The sequence below is a fragment of the Harpia harpyja genome, chromosome 11, assembly GCF_026419915.1.
Source record: "Harpia harpyja isolate bHarHar1 chromosome 11, bHarHar1 primary haplotype, whole genome shotgun sequence".
NCBI classification, from domain to species: domain Eukaryota; kingdom Metazoa; phylum Chordata; class Aves; order Accipitriformes; family Accipitridae; genus Harpia; species Harpia harpyja.
In genome coordinates, this window is record NC_068950.1 from 3,503,653 (window position 1) to 3,526,060 (window position 22,408).

General features: G+C 67.3%; 1 protein-coding gene across 1 annotated transcript; it reads left to right on the plus strand.

Annotated features, from left to right (window-relative positions):
* The first annotated feature begins 1,315 nt into the window (after positions 1-1,315).
* SEMA6B (semaphorin 6B) lies at positions 1,316-21,524 on the plus strand. Its single transcript, XM_052800998.1, is given in 18 exon segments — positions 1,316-1,345; positions 14,752-14,900; positions 15,169-15,298; positions 15,630-15,690; positions 15,786-15,848; positions 16,251-16,352; positions 16,526-16,616; positions 16,704-16,823; positions 16,929-17,017; positions 17,124-17,341; positions 17,468-17,599; positions 17,953-18,102; positions 18,756-18,950; positions 19,638-19,698; positions 19,700-19,779; positions 20,046-20,123; positions 20,316-20,374; positions 20,477-21,524. Coding segments are annotated over 17 exon segments (2,748 nt in total). The 5' UTR covers positions 1,316-1,345; positions 14,752-14,770; the 3' UTR covers positions 21,466-21,524.
* Positions 21,525-22,408: the final 884 nt, after the last annotated feature.

The window sequence follows — 22,408 nt, forward strand, 5'->3', positions numbered from 1 at the left end:
GCGGAGCTGTGACACCGATACCGGAGGTTGGTGGCATCGCCCGCGACACACCCTGGCATCCTGGGGGGGGGGCTGAGCTGAGATTTCCCATCCCGAGCATCTGCCTGGGGTGGGGGAGATGGTTTATTTCCGACTACCCTGATTTGGGTTTTTTTGGGGAAAGTTCAGCTAAAACAGGCTGGGGAAGCAGATGGCGGAGGGGGGGGGAACAGTGGTGAAGCACTGAAGCAGTAAAAGCAAAGCACCTTCTCCTGCTGCGCTGGGCCCCCACCCTGTGTGTCAGCCCCAGACCCTGGTGTGCCCCCCCCCACCCCTGGCATCCCCTGCACCCTGGGGTGGGGAGGTTCGGCCTCCCCTCGCTGCGGTCGGGCAGCACCCGGGGGGGCACAGAGCAGCTCTGAACCCTCGGTGCGAGGGGAGACTGAGGCGGGGGGGGGCTGAGGGTGTCACGCTGGCTGGCAGTGCCAGGGAGGGGAAGTGGGTGGGGGGAAAAACCCTTGTGCAAGGGGAAACTGGGGCGGGGGGGGGCTGAGGGTATCATGCTGGCTGGCAGTGCCAGGGAGGGGAAGCGGGTGGGGGGGAAAAACCCTTGTGCAAGGGGAAACTGAGGCGGGGGGCTGGGGGGCATGGCCGAGCCACCTCTGCACTGCCAGGGAGGGGAAGGAGGTGGGGGGGGGGGGGGGGCTTTTACAGGGAGAAACTGAGGCGGGGGGGACAGGGATGTGCTCCGCAACAAAAGGGGGGGGTTAGCCCCCTTGCCCGGGGGGGGAGGGAAACGGGGTCCCACACCTCTCCGTGCCAGGGATGGGGGGGGAAACTGAGGCAGGGGACGGGGGGGGGGGGGGGGGCAGGGGTCGGTTCCAGCCCCTCCCCGTACCAGGAAAGGCAAAGAGGGGGGGGAATACCCTTTTTGCCGGGGCTGGGGGGTGGGGTGCCGAGGCAAAAGTGGGGGGATTACCGAGGGGCGGGGGGATACCGAGGCCGGCCCGGGCCGCCTCCCCGGGGCGGGGGCAGGGCGGTGGCGGCGGCTGCTCCAGCCCCGCTCTTCCCGGAGCGGCCCCGGTGCAACCGCAGCCACCGGGCGGGCCCGACTCCGGCAACGGCAACGGCAACGGCAACGGCAACGGCTGCCCCCCCCCCGCCGCCATCCCTCCCCTTTCCCCGCGGCCCCGCCCCGCCCGGGCTCCGGTGCCCCGGCGCCTCCCGCCGCGGCGGCGCGGAGCGGGGCCGGGCCGAACCGAGCTGCCGGCGGGCGCAGGTGCGCCGTGCCCCGGACCCCCCCCCCACCCCGACCCCCCCCCACCTACAACACCCCCCCCCCCCCCCCTCACCCCGGGACGGCGAGGTAAGAACGCGGCCGGTGCCCCCCCCCCCCCCCCCCGCCCTCCCCGGGCGATGCGGTCCGGTGTGTCGTGTGTGTGTCCCCCCCCCCCGTTTATCGCTCTCCCTCCTTATCGGTTGTCTTCTCTGCGGGGGGATGGGAGGAAAAAGGGGGTGCCCCCCCCCCCCCCCCCCCGCTGCTGCCGCCGCCGGCTGCTGCATTGGGAAGCGGCGCTTTTGTTAGCGGCTCTCCGGGCGGAGCGGGCGGAACCTTGAAGGGTCACGGGCTGGAGGGGCCCCCCCGGCCCCCCCCATACACCCCCCCTTATCCCCTCGGCACCCCCAGCTCCCACCCCTCTGCCCCCCCTCCCTGCACCGCGCCCCCCCCCCCCTTTCAGCACCTGCATCCCCATCCCCACCCCTCCTGCTCCCCCCCCCCCCGCCGGCCCTGGCACCCCAATCCTATCCCCCCCCCCCCCCCCCAGTCCCCTTCGGCACCCTGGGCACCCCCCGCCCCCCCCCCCCCCCAAGCCCACCCCGGCACCCTGATCCTGCACCCCGAAGACCGTCTCGGCACCCTGATCCTGCACCCCAATGCCCCCCCCCCCAGCACCCTGGTGTGTGTCTGTGTCGTGTGTGTCCCCCCCCCCAGCACCCTGATCCCGCACCCCCGTCTCCCCCCAGCACCCCGATCCCGCACCCCTCTCCCCAGCCCAGCACCCCCATCCCCCCCTCCCGCACCCTTGAGGCCCCCCCCCAGCACCTCAGTCCCGCACCCGACCCCCCCCCCACCCCATCCCCTCTCCCCAGCACCCAGTCCCACCCCCCATCCCCTCCCACGCCCCCATCCCACCCATCAGCACCCCGGGCCGGCACCCCGACCTCCCCCCCCCCCGCCCCAGCCCCGGGACACGGTGATGGGCGCGATGGGCTGGGGGGGGGCGGCCCCCCCCGCGCTGGGAGGATGGAGATGGGGGGGGGATCCCTGCTTCTTCGGGCTCTGTTTTCCCTCCGCCGTTTCTTTGGGAAGCAGCCAGGGCTTTTTGGGGTTTTTTTTTGGGGGGGGGGGACAGGAAAAGAGGGGCGACTGGTGTGTGCCCCCCACCCCGTGCAGCTTCTGCTGGGCTGGGGGGGGGGGGTGGAGGGGCTGAAATGGGGGGGCCCGGCCAATGCAGCCCCCGAAAGGGCAGCGGGGAGCGGCGAGGGCTCAGCCTGGGGGGGTTGGTGGTAGACCCCCCCCCCCCCAAATAACCCGGCAGGGCTGGGGGGAGCAGAGCGCCCACAAATTGGGGGGGGGTGTGCCTCGCTCCATCTCACTGGAGCTGTAACTTGGTGGGGACAAGGGATGGGGGGGGGGCAACACCTGGCAGAAATGGGGCACCCCCCCTGCATGGGGGGGGGGCTGGCACCCCCCCGGCATCAGGGCAGGGCCGGGGAGCCCCGTGCAGGCAGCGTCTGTGGGGTTGGGGGGGCTCCGTCCCCCCCTTTTGGGGCTCAGCACCATCTCACCGTCTGCAGGTTTGCTGGGGGGGGTAACCCTAAAATAACATGGGGGGGGTGGGTGCTGAGCCTGACCCGAATCCTGCCCTGTCGCCCTCCTTGCGGGGTGCCCCGGGCACCCCCTGAGCCCGGCCCCCCCACCCCGGCCCCCCCAGGCCTGACCTCCATCTCTCCCCCATAACCCAGAGCAGTTGGGGTGCTGGGGCCCCCCCAGACCCCGCCTGCCCCAGCTGGCCCCTCCGGACCCCTCCATGGGGCAGGAGGGAGTGGGGAGCCCCATCCCTGTGCAGGGGGTTTTGGGGGGGCTCAGGACCCCCCAGAGGAGTGTGGGGGGGCAGGGGGCTGTGCCATCGGCTCGGGGTGACCTTGGGTGAGCACTGCCTCCCGCCGTGCCTCAGTTTCCCCTCCGCCAAACGAGGCCGTGAGCTGTGGGGGGTGCAGAGGGGAGCCCCCTCCCCCAGTGTTGGGTGCTGCACTCAACCCCTCCACCCACCCTGGGGACCTGGGGGGGGGACACACATTTGCTATGAGTGACCCCGCCTTGGGGACACCCACCTCTGCTTGTCCCCAGCACCTGGGAGAGGTGGGGACGATGGTGGCACCACTTGTCCCCCCCATCGCGTCCCCAATCTCTTTGGGTCCAGGTTGGCCCCAGCGGGGCCAGATCCTGCTCTGGGGATGCACTGGGTGGGGGGATGGCTGAGCTCCCCGTCCTGCTGAGACGACCGTGGGAAAGGGGTGCATTGGCTTGGGGGGGGGCCCTTCTGTCCCACCCCACGCCCCCCCCCCGGACAATTTTAGCCACAATTTAGGGCCTGAACTGGTGACACTAGAGGGCAGCTCCCAGCTCTGCGCACAGCCGGCCGGTGCAGGATCCGGCCCTGGGTGCCAAGGCCCTGGCAGCGTGATGTCCCCGTGTCGTCCCCCCCCCCGCCACTTCACCGAGCCATGGGGTGATGTTTGCAGGTGTGTGTCCCCCCAGGGTGCTGGGGGCCGGATCCAGGTGGGTGCTGAGGTGCTGAGCATGGGCAGCGATGCTTCGCCGGCCCCCGCCGAGACGGCCCTTTCGCAGCGTCCCCGGGGTGACACGGGAATTGGGTCACCGCTGTCACCGGGGCACGTGGCTGCGGTGGGGAGGTTTTGTGTATGGGGGGGGTGGAGATGGTCCCCGGGGGGGGTCAGGTTCTGAGGATGCTGGGGGGCAGCTCAGCCCCCGCCAGCGGCGACGGTGCTGTCGGTGTTTCGGCTGCGGGGGAGGCGGCTCCTTTTTCCCCCCCACCCCAAGAGGCGCTTCCCAAGATATTTTCGCTGCCGTTCCCATAAACAAAGGGAAATCACTAAATTCAACTCCGGCAGCGGCAAAACCACCGGCAAACCGGGCTGCGCTGCCCGGTGACCGCAGCGGTGGCCTTGCCCGCTCGTGGACACGCGTGCATGCGTGTGCAGGCATGTGCAGGCGTGTGCGGGCGTGTGGGTGTGCCGCTCCCCGTGGCACAGCTGCCCCCCTGGATGCTTTCCCAAAACCAGGAGGTTTTTGGTGGCTTTGCAGCCCTCCAAGCCCTGCCAGGAGCCCAAAGTCACGGGGCAGGGTGGTGACGTGCCAGGCTGGGTGTCACCGTCCCCATCGCACGCCCCCTCGGCCCTCGGAGCCGGCATCCCTTGCAGCTTGCTCTGCACATGCCACGTGATGGTTTGGCTCCCAGTTAAACCAGTGGCTCCTGGGAGGGCTCTTCCCACCAGCTCTACCGTACCGGTGCTGGTGGGGGGGCTCAGCCCGGCCACGAGGCCCATGCCAGCGCGATGCTCGCCGGGTACCGGAGCTGGATGCAGATCCCTGCTGCAGTGCCGGATGCAGTTTGTATCCTTAGACAAGCTCGAATATTTTTAATTAAACCTGCCAGTTTGGATGCGATTTAATTTTTCAGTGGGCTGAGCTGCGCCGGCCCCTCGGTGCATCTCCTGCGCCGGGACCGCTCCAGCCGTATCTATTTCCCGGTGTCGCCTTCGGTGAGGTTTTCCTACCGGGCGCAGACCGGTGGCTTTTCCCACGCCGGCATCTCTCGCTGTGCCGGGCGATCAGGTTGCCACCGGCCCGGGCAGGATGGTTTTGTGGTGGTGCCGGTGCGGTGGCATCCGGTGTGTGTTCGGCAACATAAATAGTAGTAAAGAAAACCAAGAGCAAGCCTGGCTCCATCTGGGCTGTGCTGCTGCGCCTGCTTAGCCTGTTTGCGCCCGACCGCCGCCGGCATCACCCGATCGCCGTCGGCATCACGGGTGCTGCGTCCCGGGGGGGGCTCTTGGGTCTCTTCTTCCCATCCCTCCATCCCCAGGAGGGTGATGGAGGTGGCTGCCGGAGCGTGGTACCCAAAAGGATGCTGCCGTATCCCCGGCAGCGCTAAGCCCCACCGCGGAGGGGACCCGGTGGCCCTGGGGACCCCCCCCCGGCTCGTCCCCCGGGGACTGTCGGGTTTCGGTTGCGTCTCCCAAAAGGGGTGATGGAGGTTTCGATTCCCTTCGCGAAGGCGGGAGGGAGAGGAAGAGTGATCGTCTGGCGCGGAGGAGATCCCAGTGGGGCTGCCTTGTGCTAACAGGATTTTACTCCCTATTTAATTACACTTTTGTCAAATTAAAAAAAAAAAAGAAAAAAAGGGGAAAAAGATCCCTCTCGTCTCTTTGTGACGGTTCCCGGCAGCCGGTTAATTAAAGAGCGGCTGGTGAAGCCACCGGTCCCCAGAGGAGGTCCCAGGGGACCCCAGCCCCGGGGCTTGGCAGTCACACCTCGGTTCCAGTTCCTCCCAGTTCAGTCCAGTTTGGCCCGCTGGTGGCGAGGCCGGCCGTGGTTGTGGCAGCGATGGCTAATCCCCGGTTTTTCCCTGTGTAATCCCACCCGCCGGGATAATCTCATCAAACCCGGCAGCGCCGCGGCCGAGCTCAGTGCCGCGTTTGGTGCCGGATGGATCTTGGTGGGGGGACGGACACGGTGGCCCTGGGGGGAGCGGCGGCTGCGGGCACGTCCTCGGTGGGGCGATACGGGGCTGCGGATGCCCGTGGGGGCTCTCGGGCATCGGGTGGGGAAACTGAGGCACGGAGCGGGAGACGGTATGTGGCTTTGCAGTAGCTGGGGACCGGGGACGGGCGGGGGGCAGCCATCCCCGTCCCAGCACCAAAACCAAATCCAAGGTGCTGGAGGAGCGTGGGATGGGAAGAGGCAACCGTGGCAGCACCCACATGCCCCCCGGAGAAACCGGATCCGGTCCCGGTTTGGGTGGTGGGAACGTAACTGGCTTTTATTATCAACCCCATCCATCATCTCCCGCCGGAGGACGTCGAGATAAAGCGCTGGGAAATTAGGAAGCGTTAAGAAGGCAATTTGGGAGGCTGGGAACCGGGATCTGTTCTCGCCCCCGTGCAGGGCTGGATCCTGCCCAGCACAGCAGGTAGGGAGCGCGGAGCTGCAAATACCCCGGCAGCTGCCCCGGCACCGGCTGCACCCTATCCTTCATGTCACCTTTCGGGGAGCGAGCTGGCGCGGCGTGAGGTCAGCGCTGGGAATAGCCCGGGAGCACGGCCCGGGGCCTGATCCTGCCCGCCTGGGGTGGGGAGGGGCTGTGCGGCCTCCCCGGTATGGGGGTGCTCAGCTCCCACCCACCCCCCCACCCCACAGCACCCCGGTCAGAGCTGGGGTGCACACGCAGGGTTCGTTGCACAGCCCCTGCTGCTTCCATGCACGACAGCCCCGTGCACACGCGTGTGCAGAGGTGTGCATACCCCCACGCGTGCACAACAGCCCCATGCGCACGGCCCACGTGCACACGCGCACACGCACACCCCCCCAGCCCTGTGCGCACAGACATGCACACCGCTCCTGCGCACACCCCGTCCCCGCACTCCCCCTCACACGCATGACAGCCCGTGCACAGACACCTGCACACGTGTGACACCCCGTGCACAGACACCTGCACACATGTGACACCCCACGTACAGACACCTGCACACACGGGACAGCCGGTGCACCACACGAATACCTGCACACGCGTGACAGCCAGTGCACATGCTGACCACCTGCACACACGGGACACTTGGTGCACACACACCGGCACACACGTGTGCCAGATACATGTGCCCAGCCGATGCACGCACCAACTCCTACACACACACGACACGTGGTACACGCATACCTGCACGCAGATCACACCCAGTGCACGCGCACCGGCACACACACATGACGCCTGGTGCCCACACGCCTGCACACGTGTGCCGGCTGGTGCGTATGCTGACACTTGCACACACATGACCGCTGGTGCACACACATGACGCCCGCTGCACACACCGACACCGGCACACCGACACATGATGCGCGCCCCCCCCTCGCACACGTGTGACGCCCCGTGCGCACGCACGCACCCGCACACAGATGACACCCGCCACGTCTGGCAGGGCCACCCAGGGGACGGGCACCTTTGTCACGGGTCCTGCTATGAGCTTTGCGGTGCCGGTGGCCGGGAGCACGTGGTGGCGGCGGGGAAGGGACCGGGGCTGTGCCGGCCTGGTGGGCACCGGTGGCCGAGCGGGCTTTGCCGGTGCTGGCAGGAGAACAAGGAGCTGTTTCGAGGGCAGCGAGGAAACACCTGACCTTCCGGCGAGGCGCTGAGCGCGGAGGCGGCGGCGCTGGGCGCGCGCCCCGCGAACAATGCGCCCTTTGTTCCGCGCTGCCGCTGGCATCCCGCATCCTAGCCTGCATCCCATCCAGCATCCCGCATCTCAGCCTGCATCCCGTATCTTGGCCTGCATCCCATATCCTAGCCTGCATCCCGTACCCTATCCCCGCATCCCGCGTCCCACCCTGCATCCCAGCCCCCATCCCATCCCGCGTCCCACCCCTGCATCCCGTCCACATCCTGCATCTCGCATCCCACCCCCGCAATCCCGCATGGCGTCCCGCATCCCACCCCACGTCCCGCATCCCACTCCACGTCCTGCATCCCACATCTCATCCGGCATCCCCCATCCCCCATCCCACCCGCATCCCATCCCACACCCCGGCAGTGCCGCAGTGCCAGCACCCACGCTAACTCGGCTCCCATGCGTCCCACAGCCCGGTCAAGGCTCCGGGTGCCCCTGTGCCGGGGTGCTGGTGGCTCGCGGTGGCGGGGGGGGTGGGGGGGTGGGTGCCACCCCACGCAGCTCCCACATGTCCCCGGCCATCGCGAGAGCGGGACGCGGCAGCACGCGGCGCGGGTGCCGCCGCCGAAGCCTTTGAAGCTGGCGTCTGCAAAACAGCGAGCGGGATGGAGCGGGGTCGTACGGGTGAGCCTGCAGCCTCGCAGCGAGGAGGAGGAGGGAGGAGGAGGAGGAGGAGGCCATCGGGCGAAGGCTGGGCTCACGTGCCGTGGCCCACGCCCTGGCACCGGCAGCCGCTTCCCACTCTCCTGGCACACCGTCCGTGCCGGAAGATGCCGGCGGTGGGAGCGGGTTTGCCGGGGGGTGGCTGTGGCTGCTGTCCCCACCGATGTCCCCGTCCCTGGTGTGGGTGGCTCGGAGGAGGGAGAAGGGTGTCTGCAGAGTGGGTGCCCTGGGTGGCAGCTCCAGGGCCACCGTCGCCTTGGGGACAGCGGGATGCTGGGGACGGTGACACCCCCGGGACCTGTGGGGACCCCGGGGGCTGCCACCCCCCCCAGCGCTCGCCCGCAGCCCTCACCCTCTCCGCGCTGTTTCACCGAGCGGATATTTAATCTTATTTAACTACAAATAAGTGTTTTGAAGCGTGGAAATCTGAACTCGAGGCACCAGCTCCCGAGCTCGGAGCAATTAAAAGCCCCATTTTCCCGGCCGGAGCAGAGCAGCTGAGCGTGGCCGGGCGCGGGGGAGCCCGAAATGAAAATAAACCCACCAAAAACAACAACTAAACTTTATTAAGATTTAAAAAATGAGCAGGCTGAGGGGCTGAGCACTCCCTCCCAGCCTCCCCAGCACCTCCTCTGGCTCCGCTGGCTCTTTCCAGCTGCTGGAATCCGTGGGTTTGTTATCGTAGGGTTGCTTTCTCAGGATTGGGGTTGTTTTGGGGGGTTTTTTGGGGCGTTGTTTCTGAGCAGTGTGGGTGTGTACGGCAACCTCCGGTGCGGTTAATGATGGGGCTCTGTGCCCTGGTTTGTTATTGTAGGGTTCCCGCTTGGAGCTGGGTGTAAACATGCTGGTTTGTTATTGTAGGGTCTCCCGTGTGGAGCAGGGTTTGCCTGGTGGCTGTTGGGGTTGAACCAGGAGCCATGCGTCCCTCTGCCTGCTCGGGGACAGGGCACCCTGGGGATGGGGGGATCCTGGGGACGGGGATCCCTGGGGATGGAGCACCCAGGGGACATGGGGTCCATGGGGATGGGGACACCCTGGGGACAGGGATCCCTGGGGATGGGACACCCTGTGGACAGGGATCCATGGGGATGGAGCACCCAGGGGACATGGGGTCCATGGGGATGGGGACACCCTGGGGACAGGGATCCCTGGGGATGGGGCACGCTGGGGACATGGGCTCCACGGGGATGAGGACACCCTGGGGACCAGGATCCCTGGGGATGGGGCATGCTGGGGACATGGGCTCCACAGGGATGGGGACACCCTGGGGACCAGGATCCCTGGGGATGGGGCACCCAGGGGACGTGGGCTCCATAGGGATAGGGGCTCCCTGGGGACGAGGCTCCCTGCGGGCAGGGTTCCTTGGGGACGTGGGCTCCCTGGGGACAGGGCACCCTGGGGTGCACAGGGGAGGTGTGATCCAGGGGACCGGCAGGGCTTTGGGTGGGGGCTCCCGGGAGCTGTGGCCAGGCTCGGGGTGGGAGCAGGGGGTTCCCCCTTCCCACGCCGAGGGGAAACTGAGGCACGAGGCCAGAAGGGGTGACTCAGAGCAGCTGGACCTGCTCCTGCTGGCGGGACCTGTCTGTGGCCACCCACGGCTGGGGTGCCCCGGGGCCATGTGGGTGCCAAAACGGGGTGCCGGGGTGAGGCTTGGCAGCCCAAGGGGACCCGGTGAGGGTGCAGAGCCCCTGGGGTGGCACAGGAGAGCAGGGAGGACGGGGGGTGGTGAGTGTCTTTGGGGACAAGGGAATGAGTGCCCTTGGGGACAAGGAGGGTGACGGGGGGGACAGGAGGGACATGGCGGGGGGTGTCTGTAGGGACAAGTGCCTTGGGGGGACCAGCAGGAGGATCCGTGTGTCCTAGGGGGACAGGGGACAAGGGCTGTGAATTGGGGGGAGGACAGGGCAGAAGTGTGCTTGGGGACAGGGGACAAGAGCTGTGAATTGGGGGGGGGGACAGCACCCCTGCCTGCCACCCCCACTGTCCCCTCGGTGGGGTTTATTTTGGTGTGAGACGTGATGCCTCGTCGATAGGAAACCGTCCTTAATACACAGATGAGTATGTATTTAATATGCAAATTACCATGCGGCTCTGGCCGGCCACCAGCACCTCCCTGGCGTGGTGGAAGGGACATGCTGGGGGCACCCAGCACCCATGGGTGTCACTCGGCAGGTATTGAAGGTGCTGACAGCACCCAGCGGCTCCTCTCCCCCCTGGGCACCCGCAGTGGGTGACGGGTGTGGGGACAAAGCCACCCAAAGTGACCGGGGGGGGGGTCCCCAACCTCCCCAGCACCCGTGTCAGGGGCTCAGACCCCCTTTGTGCCTGGGGATGTCCCAGAGAGCCCGGACGCCTGGGTCCCCACTCGGGGGGTGTCGTGGGCGATGGGGAGGGGACAAGGATGGGGACAGGGATGGGGGCTATAAACGGCAGCTGAAAGCGGAGCCGGTAACCGGAGCGGGAGGCCCGGGGGGACATTTGAGCCGCCGCCGGGGCCGCGGAAGCGCCAAGGTAAATGGTGGGTGCTGTGTGTGTGTGTCATGTCCCCCCCCCCCCCCAAAAAGCCACCACGCCCGTGGCCCCCTGTCCCCATCACCCGCATGGGGACCCCACTGATGCTGGGGTCTCCTCCATCCTCAGCTCTGGGGGTCCTAACTGCCTGCAGCTCCCCCCCCCCCTTCCACCAAGTGCTGCTTGGCAAAAGGAGGGGGGGGGACACACATGGCAGGGGACAGGGCCAGGGCCAGCCCGCGGTGCCAGGTGGCCGGGGTGACATTTGCTCCGTCGTGGGGACAGCTGCTTCCTGGCTCTGCCATCTGAACCGGCCCCGGAACGGAAACCCGGGGGGGGTGGGTTGGCGACTGAGCCCCCCCCCAGCCCCGGCGGCAGCAGCAGCAGCTGGGTTGGTCGGGGGGGGGGGGTCCCCATGGCAATTTCGGGGGGGGGGGGGCTACTGCTGGTGACCCCCAACCCCCCCCTCTATGGCAATTGGAGGGGGGGTGCCCCCCCCATGCGACCCCGCCGAGCAAGGGATGCTCTGGGGACCAGGAGCTGCATTTCGGGGGGCTGGCAAGTGCGTGGGGGGGCATTTTCCTTAATGCTGCTTATAAAAGCCTCATTAGCATATCTAATTGCTGATTGCTTATTGGCGCTGGGTACTTTCTAAAGGAAATTACCCCAAACAACAAATAAAATCCAGCGTTAGCCCTATGAGAAGGGAAGGGATTTAGATATTGAGATAATACCGTGGCCCCGTACGGGGGGGTTGAATAACGCACCCCTCGTCAGATCCCTGCTAACGAACTCTGATTAATTAGAGGCCGGTGGCTGGTCATGCTGGGCCGCCGCTGCCGTTATTCCCCCAAAAGGTTGTATTTTAAGGAATTTCAGGGCTGGTGTGTCCCACCCCCATTTCCCGGTGTGTCCCCCTATTTCCCAGTGTGTCCCCCCCATTTCCCAGTGACTTTCTAATGGGTTTATGTCTGAGGCTGAGCCAGCGCAGATGGAATCTGGGATCCCGTGGGAATGAGCCGAGCTGGGATCAGCTCCGGGTGCGGCGATGGCCAGTGAGACTGGGGGGGGACACCGCGGTCCCTCTGTCCCCACCGTGGCTTGTGTGGGGGGGTGCCACCGGGGTGTCACCGGGTGGGCTCGTGCCGGCTCGATGCTTTTGGAGGGGACGCCGCGGTGCCGCTTGGGGTGTCCCATGGGTGGCCCCCCCCGGGTCCCCGGCTGCGGTGACAGCTGCCGGGGGGGGGGGTGATGGCTCCGGTTACGGTGACATCAGCCCTACCTTCCCACCTGGCGCGGGTGGGGGGCTCAGACCCCCCTCCCTTGGGGGTCCCTGGGGTGGGTGTACGTGACAGCTGAGCCGTTTTTGGGACGCTGGAGCCCCCAGTGCCGTTGGGGCATCCTGGGGCGGGGGGATGACCCACCCCCAGCTATGGGACCCAGGCGTCCGGGACCCCCCCTCTGAGCGGTGGGGGACAGCGGTGGCAGTGCCATAGGGCCAGCGGCGGAGGCGGCCGGCGGAGCTCAGGTGGGGAGAGTGGGGTGCCGGGGGGTGGGAGCCGTGCCCAGACACCACGGTGAAGGGCTCAAATCCCTGGGGGGGGGGGGGAAATGGGGGCAGCGTGCCCCCCCTGGCAGGTGGGGGGTTGGGGGAGGCTGGCAGCCCCTTCTTTGGGGTCACAGGGACCCCACTGCGCTTGGGGATCGCTGCAGTCCCCCTTTATCAGCCGCTGGAAATTATGGCATTGGGGGGGGCCAAACTGAGGGGCTGCCCCCCCCCCTTTCTCCCCATCACCCCTGTGTTGAGGGTCAGGGAGATGCTGGGGGGGGGGAAGGACAGGGTGTGCGGCTGCCCCGCCCCCCCCCCAAGCCTTCTGCGCAGCGGGTGAGGGCTGAGCACGCTTTCAAATGGGGAAACTGAGGCACGGAGCAGGGGGCTGCAGCAGGGACAAGGACAAGGGACATGCCCGAGGCTGTTCAGCCACTCTGTGTCACAGACATCCAAGCTGGAGACCCCCAGCCCTCCCCCCCCGGGCCACCCAGCACATCCCCAGCACAGCTGCCCTATCCCCACCCGCTGCCTCAGTTTCCCCACAACCATGTTGGGGACATGCACGGTGACCGTCCCCTCTCCTCCGCCACCGCTGTGAATGGGTCCCTGTTTGTCACCCATCTCCCTGCCGTGCCCCCCTCCCCGCCGGCCCCCTCCTCCCCGCTGCTTTCGCTGCCTTTTCTTTGCCCGCACAATCGCAGGCATTTATGGTGCCGGAGGCTCCGGTTACCCCGCGCCCGCCCGCTGTCACCACGCAGGCTTGGAGGGGGGGGACGGTGACACCAGACCCCCCAGCTTGGGGTTACAGGGGCCCAAGGCTGTGACACGACCTCCCCGTGCCCCAAAACCCACCCGGCGTGGGTAGATTCTCAGGTGGCTGATATACGCTGAGCCCTTCCCTCAGGCTGCTTTTTGGGGACCCCCCCCCCCGCTCTGGCACCTGGGGACCCCACAGGGATGCTTAAATTTGGTGATTTTTGGATGATGCTGGGGTTGGGGGGAGTTACGGCGTGGGGACATCATTACCCAGGCGGAATGGCTCATTTGGGTAACGAGGCTGGGCGAGGAGCCCCCGACAGCCCCTAAAGGGAAAGCTGGGGGGTGGTTTGGGGGAGCCCCCCTAATTCAGCTCAGGTGGTAAAAGCCTCTGAGACTTTAATTATAGCAATTAAATTGTTAATGGCTTTTATAAAACAGCCCAAGCACAAAAAATAGATTAAAAAATAGGAATTTCCAGGCTGGTTCCTTGGGGGATGGAGCCCATCCTGGCCGGTTTGTCACCCACGGCACGCCGCCACCGGCCCGGCTGCACCTACCGGTGCAGCCGGGCCGGTGGCGGCGTGCCGTGGGTGACAAACCGGTAGCTCCCTGTGCCAGAAACAGCTCATTTCCCTCTAATTTGGGGAAAAATCCCCCCTATCCCGCTCCTCGGCACGAACTCGTCGGCAACACCAACCCTCCGGCTTGCTTTTGGAGTTCGCTGCGGTTGTGCCGCCGGCATTGCCGGCTTTGAGCGGGTGTCCCTGGGGGCTGTGACACTGAGGGGACTGGGTCGGGTGTCCCTGGGGTCCACGACACCGCGGGGTCGGGGTCAGGTGTCCCCGGAGGCTGTGACACCGCGGAGGGGACCGGGATGGGGACAGTGCCGGGTCTCACCGGGGCCGGTGACACCGCAGAAGGAACGGGGTCGAGTGTCCCCACTGAGCGCTGCCCGGCGTCCCGGCGTCGTGACCCCCGGCCCCACGCAATGTCACCCGTCCTCGCTCCCCGCGGGGGACGTGGCGGCAGGAGGGCGACGGTTCGATCGCACCCGCTCCCTGCTCTCATGGAATTGATAATCAATTAAATCCCCGCCTGGCTGCTAATTACCCAGCCCTACCCTCGTCCCCGCTGCCCCACGGGAAGAGGGGCAGGACGGTGACGGTGGCCCGGCACGGTGGGGGGACAGTAGCGGTGGCGTTGGGGCTGTCTTGCTGGGAGGGTGCCATGGCACGTGGCACTCCGAAGTGTCCCCAGGGATTTTCCGAGCCATTCCGATGGCATTTTGGATGGGGGGGAAGTCTCGCTGGCTTCCCCTACGTCCCCATGTCCCCAGCCCTGCCATGCCGCCATGCACTGGCTTCGTTCGCCCATGGATTGTCGTTGGTGAGCCACCAGTAAAGGCCCAGTTTGGGCCCAGTAGCCCCAGTGCGGAGCCGCGCAGGCGCTGGGGGTGACTCGGCGGGGGCACGGGGGCCGCTTTTCCCAGCATATTTGAAATTCTTCAGCCGAGGAAGGATTCGCTTCCCTATCGCCAATCCCAGCCGCATCCCTTGCCGGCCCCTCGCCGCTGGCACCGGCCCAGCGCCGGCGCCTTAAGCCCCCCCCCGCCCTCCCCAAGACCCCCCCGGACCCCGGCACCAGTGATGGGTTTGGAGTGTGGGTGCTACTGGGGTGGGGGAGTCAGTGGCACGCGATGGGGAGGGAACCCAGGCGTCCGGGTGGGTGCTGCCCCCCCCTCCCACCTCTCCCTGTGCCCACAGGTGTGGTGGGTGCCCACCCATGCCGGGGGCCACCATGGGGCCACCCCCCCGCGCCCCCCTTGTCCTGCTGCTCCTGCTCGCGGCGGAGAGGACAGCCCATGGCACCTTCCCCGAGGAGCCTGGCCCCATCGCCGTGGCCCCCGAGGACTGTGAGTGCCCACCCGGGGGGGTGCTGGGTGGGGGTCAGGGTGCTGCATCAGATGTGCAAGGAGGGACGTGGCTCGGCATGGAGAGGGGATGGGGTTTTGGGGTGCTTTGGGGGGAAGGCAGGAGGGGAGCACCCATGGGCAGGGGTTTTGGGGTGAAGGCAGGAGGGGGGCACCCATGGGCAGGGGTTTTGGGGTGCTTTGGGGGAGCTGGGGTGGGTGGGGGTGCCCTGGCAGCGTGTGACCCCCCCCCTCTGTGTGTCCCCCCCAGATGTGAAGCACTACGCCGTCTTCGTGGGCCATGGGACGAGCCGCCCAGCCGGCCCTGAGGGTGGGGGGACCCAGCACCTCAACATCCAGCGCATCCTCAAGGTCAACCGGACGCTCTTCATCGGAGACAGGTCCGAAACCTGGCACCCCAAAGCCTCCCCCTCCCTGGGGGGTGGGCACCTGACACCCACCCCAACCCTTTTTGCTGGGGAGGGACCCCACTACCTGTCCTGGGACACCCCAAAATCTGCCAGGGGGCATCCCGGGGGGGCTCCGGCGGGGCTGTCGCTGCCCCAGTGATGCTCATCACCCACCCCAGCACCCCACATCTCCCCAAGGGGGTGGTGGTGGATCCCACAGCCCCCCCCAACATGCCTCAGTGGGGGGCACGTCCCCGGGGTGCCCCCGAGCATCACAGCCGGGAGTCCTGCAGGGTGGTGACACCCGTGTCCCCCTCCCCAGGGACAACGTCTACCGCGTGAGCCTGGAGCCCACCGGTGCCGGCGAGATGCGCTACCACCGGGTAAGTGCTGAGCCCCCGGGTGCTGGGGGGGGGACACCGGGGGGGGCCTGCTGGCTTCTTCCCAGCCCTACACTGGGTTTTCTCCCCCCCCCCAGAAGTTGACGTGGCGCTCGAACCAGCACGACATCAGCATCTGCCGGATGAAGGGGAAACAAGAGGTTTGTTTTGGGGTGGGGGGGTCTGCACCCCATGAGACTCACCCCCAGGTGGGGACCGAGTACCCTCCCGCACCCCATGTCACACGGACAAAGCCCCCCCGTGTCCCCCTCCGGTGTCACCGTCCGCCTCCCCGCTCCCTGCCAGCGGTTGTGTCTCTGTGATTTATTGGCCGCTTGGATAATTGGGTTTGTAATTAATTATTTCGGGCCTGTGGATCAGAGCAGGCACAGCCCAGCAGCTGCCAGAAATCCAATTTCCAGGTCCCATAAATGCCATTTTGGGGTGAAAACACCCCCCCAAGCCAGACCCTCACAGTGATGGGGGCCTACGTGGGAGCACCCAGGGGTGGGGTGGGGGGGCTGCAGGTGCCGAGGGGTGACGGTCCCCTCTCGCCGGCGCAGGCAGAGTGCCGTAACTTCGTCAAGGTGCTGCTGGTGCGGAACGAGAGCCTGCTCTTCGTCTGCGGCACCAACGCCTTCAACCCCGTCTGTGCCAACTACAGCGTGAGTCGCCCACACCCCGCCGGGACAGGGACACCCGGGACCCCTCGTGTCACCCCCTCCGCGTCTGGGTGACCGGCTCTGCGGGCAGGGGATGCTCCCGCCTGCGCCGCCGAGGCAGCCCAGACCCCGGTGCCCGCGCGGCATCGCTCACGGCCCCGTCTCACCCGTTATAGATGGACACGCTGGAGCCCATCGGGGACAACATCAGCGGCATGGCCCGGTGTCCCTACGACCCCAAGCACGCCAACGTGGCCCTCTTCACAGGTCAGTGCCGGCACCGCCGGCACCGTGCCGGGCGCTCTGCCCGCCGTCCCCTGCCCCGCGCCCGGCTGACGCCCCTCTCCCACGCAGGGGGGATGCTCTTCACCGCCACGGTGACGGATTTCCTGGCCATCGATGCCGTCATCTACCGCAGCCTGGGGGACAGCCCGACCCTCCGCACCGTCAAACACGACTCCAAATGGTTCAAAGGTGCCTCCCCCGGCGTGGTGCCCACCATGTGCCATGCCAAGACGTGGCACGCGTCCCCTTTCACGCCATCCTGGGACATCCCTGACCCTGCCACTGTCCCCGCAGAGCCCTACTTCGTGCACGCCGTGGAATGGAGGAGCCACGTCTACTTCTTCTTCCGGGAGATCGCCATGGAGTTCAACTACCTTGAGAAGGTGGGAGACATCCCCGCGGTGGCCTGAGACACCCGGGGTGGGGACAGGGACAAAGGGATGGTCATCGGGGTTGGGTACCAGGTGACGATGGGTGTCCAATCCACAGGTGGTGGTGTCCCGGGTGGCCCGGGTGTGCAAGAACGACATGGGGGGCTCGCAGCGGGTGCTGGAGAAGCAGTGGACCTCCTTCCTCAAGGCCCGGCTCAACTGCTCCGTGCCAGGCGACTCACATTTCTACTTCAACGTCATCCAAGCCGTGACGGACATCCTGGAACTGGACGGGCGGCCCGTGGTGCTGGCCGTCTTCTCCACGCCTGCCAACAGGTCGGACCCTCTTGTGTCCTGCTGAGACCCCCAGGGCTGGGCTGGGACCCCTCCGTGCGCCCCAGTGACCGTGGGGGACGTGGGAGGATGGGTTGAGGTGTTCACCCTGTGCCCGCATCCCCCCAGCATCCCCGGCTCGGCCGTCTGCGCCTTCGACATGACCCAAGTGGCGGCCGTCTTCGAGGGACGTTTCCGGGAGCAGAAATCGCCCGAGTCCATCTGGACGCCCGTGCCCGAGGACATGGTGCCGAAGCCTCGGTGAGTGACGCACCGGGAGGACAGGGATGGGGACGGCCAGGCTGGGACCAGCAGGAAGGGGCATGGGGATTGGGATGGGGACAGGGATGGGGACAGGGACAGCCAGAGCTGGTACCCGCAGGAAGGGGCATGGGGATTGGGATGGGGACAGGGATGGGGACAGGGAGAGGATGGGGACAGGGAGGAGGACAGGAGTGATCAGCGCTGGTACCTGCAGGGAGGGTGGTGGGGATGATGACGGGGACTGGGGACAGGAACAGTGACAGCCATGGCCAGTACCAGCTGGGCTGGGGACAGGGCTGGGGACAGGGCCAGCACGGCCGTGGGGACGCTGAGTCGTGGCGCGGCCGCAGGCCCGGGTGCTGCGCGTCCCCGGGGATGCGCTACAACTCCTCCAGCACCTTCCCCGACGAGATCCTCAACTTCGTCAAGACGCACCCGCTGATGGACGAGGCGGTGCCATCCCTGGGCAACGTGCCTTGGATCCTCCGCACCATGAGCCGGTGAGTGCCCCGGGGCAGGATCCGGCCCGAGGAGGGCTGGTGGGTGCTGGTGGGTGCTGGCTGGACCCTCTTGGGCCACCCACCCTTGCACGTGTGTGCCAGCACCGAGGGAGCACCGGGAGACCTGATAAATCTCATAAACTTTGCGGTCAAGATTGTTTCGTCCTAATTAAATCTGCCTTAATTGCTGTTGATGGGGAATTAATCAAGCGGCGGTCTCGGGCTGTAGCCTCCCGCCGGCAGGGCAGCCGGGGTACACGCGGGGCTGGGGACGGGGCCATGGGGTTGGGGATGGGGACATGGGGCTGGGGCTGGGCACGTGGGGCTGGGGACCAGCTGGGATCCTGCCGAGGGATCGGGGGGATCTGGGCTGGTTCCTTAGTGGGATCTGAGCTGGGATCTGGGTGGAATCCAGGCTGGGTCCAGGCAGGATGTGGGCAGGATCCTGGCTGGGATCTGGGATGGGTCCTGGCCAGGATCTGGACTAGTTTCCATTCGGGATCTGCATGGCCCCTCGCACTGCTTGAGGACTCCCTGCTCTGGGCCAGCCACAGCCTGTCCATCCCAGCCCCTCACCCTGCCTCAGTTTCCCCCTCCCTGGGGACACGCAGGCTCCCGCACGCCCCAACGCCTGCTCTGTTCGCACCACGCAGGTACCAGCTCCGCAAGATCGTGGTGGACAATGCAGCGGGGCCGTGGGGCAACCACACCGTGGTCTTCCTCGGCTCCAGCACGGGCACCGTCCTCAAGTTCCTCATCCAGCCCAATGCCAGCACCAGCCCCGTGCCCACCGCCCCTGGCAGCCAGAGCGTCTTCCTGGAGGAATTTGAGACCTACCACCCCGGGAGGTGGGTGCTGGGGTGGTGGGAGGGAGGAGAGGGGAGGAGTGGGTGACTGGGTGGGTGGGTGGGGGTGATCAAATGTGTGGATGGGTGGGTGGGTGATTGGATGGTTGCGTGGCTGGTTGGATGGATGGATGGATGGATGGATGGATGGGTGGGTGGATGGTTGGATAAGTGGTTGGATGGGTGCATAGGTGGGTGGGTGGGTGATTGGATGGTTGGGTGGATGGATGGATGGATGCGTGGTTGGATTGATGGATGGATGAATGGGTGAGTGGTTGGATGGGTGCATAGGCGGGTGGGTGATTGGATGGTTGGGTGGGTGGTTGGATGGGTCGATGGATGCATGGATGGATGAGTAGTTGGATGGGTGGGTGGGTGAGTGGTTGGAGAGCTGGATGGATGGGGGTGGTTGGATTGATGGGTGGGTGAGTGGATGAGACATTTAGGGAGGGATCGATGGTTGCAAGGTGACAGGGGAGGATGAATGAGGTGGTTGGGGATGAGTGGATGGGTGAGACGGATGGATGGTTGGAGGGGGTGGGTCAGAGGGATGCAAGGGGTGGGGGGGTGAATGGGGTGGGGGGAACGGGTGAGATGCCCTCCTCTGGACCAGCCTACGCTGGGGCCGCCTCCATGGCGGGCAGGCGTGGACCAGGGCCGGGGTCACGCTGAGCTCTGCCCTGTCCCCAGGTGTGGTCGGGACACGGAGGACGAGCGGCGGCTCCTGGGGCTGGAGCTGGACAAGGCGGCGGGGGTCCCTGCTGCTGGCCTTCCCCCCGTGCGTGGCCAGGGTGCCAGTGGCTCGCTGCCAGCAGCACTCGGGCTGCATGAAGTGAGTGCGCCGGTCTCAGCCGCTGCCCGGGGTGGGCAGGGCTCGCTGCGGTGGCGGGGGGGCACGCGAGGAGCAGGGAAGGGTTACCTTCGCATCCCAGGAATTTGCCCTACGCCGGGATCCGGCTGGGAAGGACTCAGCGTGGCTGGGAGCACGGCCAGGGGAAACTGAGGCACGGCATGGTGCGGGGCCAGGGTCCCTCGTGGGGGCCAGGGTGTCATCCTCGCCACGTCGGGGCTGATCCTGACATCTCCGCTCCCTGCCAGGAACTGTCTCGGGAGCCGGGACCCGTACTGCGGCTGGACGCCCGAGGGATCCTGCATCTTCCTGGAGCCCAGCCCCAGGTAACGCTGCCAGGCCCGGGGTGGGGGGGACAGCGGGGTCCCAGGGGCTCCCCAGAGACCATCGGCTCCTGCAAACCCCCCTACCACTGAGACCCAGCAAACTCATTGCTTTCCGAAGCAAGCTGGGAGCCCTCGGCCAGGCTATTAGGGACCAGCTGACACCCCCCCCTCCCCATATTTGCACCCCCCCAGGGTGGCCTTCGAGCAGGACATCGCCGGCGGCAGCACGTCCCACCTGGGCGAATGCGAGGGTGAGCGTGGGGCAGGGACGGGGCTCGGGGACGCGGCGGTGGCACCGCCACGTCCCCACCGTGGCCGTCCCCTGACGTCTCGCTCCCTCCGCCATCCCCCAGGGCTGGTGACGGAGAGCTTCGTGGATGAGCCGGACGGACTGGTATCGGTGAACCTGTTGGTGATCTCCTCCGTAGCCGCCTTCGTCATCGGCGCCGTCATCTCCGGCTTCAGCGTCTGCTGGTTCATCGGCCACCGGGACCGCAAGGAGCTGGCGCGTCGCAAGGACAAGGAGACCATCCTGGCGCACAGCGAGTCGGTGGTGAGCGTCAGCCGGCTGGGCGAGCGGCGGGCGCGCGGCGGGCAACCCGGCGCCTTGCTGGCCCCGCTCATGCCCAACGGTTGGCCCAAGGAGTTGGGGAAGGTCACCCAACACGACTTGGATTCGGGGGTCCTGCCCACGCCGGAGCAGACCCCGTTGCAGCAGAAACGCTGCCCCGGCGCCCTCCAAAACTGCACCTGGGAGCAGAGTCACAACATCATCAACGCCGCTTTGCGGGACCCCGGTGGATCCGGCACTACCGCCGCCGGCGCCGGTCGGCTGCACGCCGGCTCCGGCCGCCCGGCTCGCGGTATCCCTCTCTCCTGCCACGCCATCCTGGTGGATCAGGAGCTGGAGGCCGAACTCAGCGACTCCTCGGGTGACGGGCATTGGGGTCGGGACACCCAGGAGGGTCCCCGCACCCGTCAACACCCACCCGCCGGCACCCGCCGCCCACCCCGCAGCTCCTACGGTGACTTCGCCGGCACGCCGCACCCCAGCCCCGATCGCCGACGGGTGGTTTCGGCACCCGGCGGGGAGGGGAGAGACTTTACCGAGGGGCCACCCTGGCACCCCGAGCAGCTGAACTTCAACGCCAACAATGGCACGGGCCGCCCCGGCGCCCACCTCAAGAGGAACCACACGTTCAACAGCGGCGAAGCGCCGGCGGGCGGTTACGGGCGACACGGCACGGCACCGCGGGCACCCGGCACCGGGCCCCCACGGGCGCTGACGGACCTCCACCACCTCCTGCGCTACGGCATGGAGCGGACTCCCTCGGGAAAATAGGGGCCCACCTTGCGCGTGTCGTTCCCCCCCCCCCCCCAGGACACCGATGGGGACCCCCCCACCCCGGGCTCCCTGGGGACGGGGAGGGGTGGCTGGGCAGGAGCTGCGGGCTGGGGTGAGATGCTGCATGGGTGGAGGGGGGACAGGGACCCCCTGGGTGCCCCCAGATAGGGTTTGGGGGTGTCCCCCGGTTGGCGTGGGGCAGTGCCCCGCGCTCCGGCTGCTTTGCCCTGCGTCCTGGGGGGGGGGGGGGTCCGTCCATCCCGTCCCCTCCCCAGGCTGGACCCAGGGACAGTGGCACCCCTGGGAGGGGGATCCCTGGGAGGCAGCAGGATGGACGCACGGACACGGGCACAGCCGAGGTGACCCCCCCACCCCGCAGCCCCTCGGCCCCGTCATCTGCACCCAGGCACCCCAGGGTGGGGGGGGCTTGTGGGTGCTGCCAGCACCCTGGGGACACCCGGCCAGGGGGATGCCACGGGGCTGCGTCGGTTGCAGTGGTGGGACACGGTGAATATTTGGGGTGCAGGGGGGTGGGGGGGGGCCCAAATGTGTGTGTTATCTGGGGGCGGGACACACTTACGCCCCCCGGCCTGGGGTCAATCCCTGCCCAGTGCCAGCTTGGGGGGGGGGGGGGTCATTCACCACCCCCCCTTCCCAGTACCCCCCTCCTGGAAAGCACAGCCGGGGTGTGGGGGCACCGCTGGGGCTTGGGGGGGGTCCCCACCGAACCCACTCTCTGCTGGCAAAGGGTGCCCTTTCGGTGCCACCCCTGCCCGGCCCTGGGGTGGCGGGTCCCCGGGGGAGGGTGACAGGCTGTAAATAGGGTGGGGGGTGGCGGGTGCCCCCCCCCGCGGCCATGCATGCGGCCGCCCGCGGTCTGTACCCCGCGGCCCCAATAAACGCCCGTTTACCGGAGGCGACTCCCCCGCCACCGCCTCGG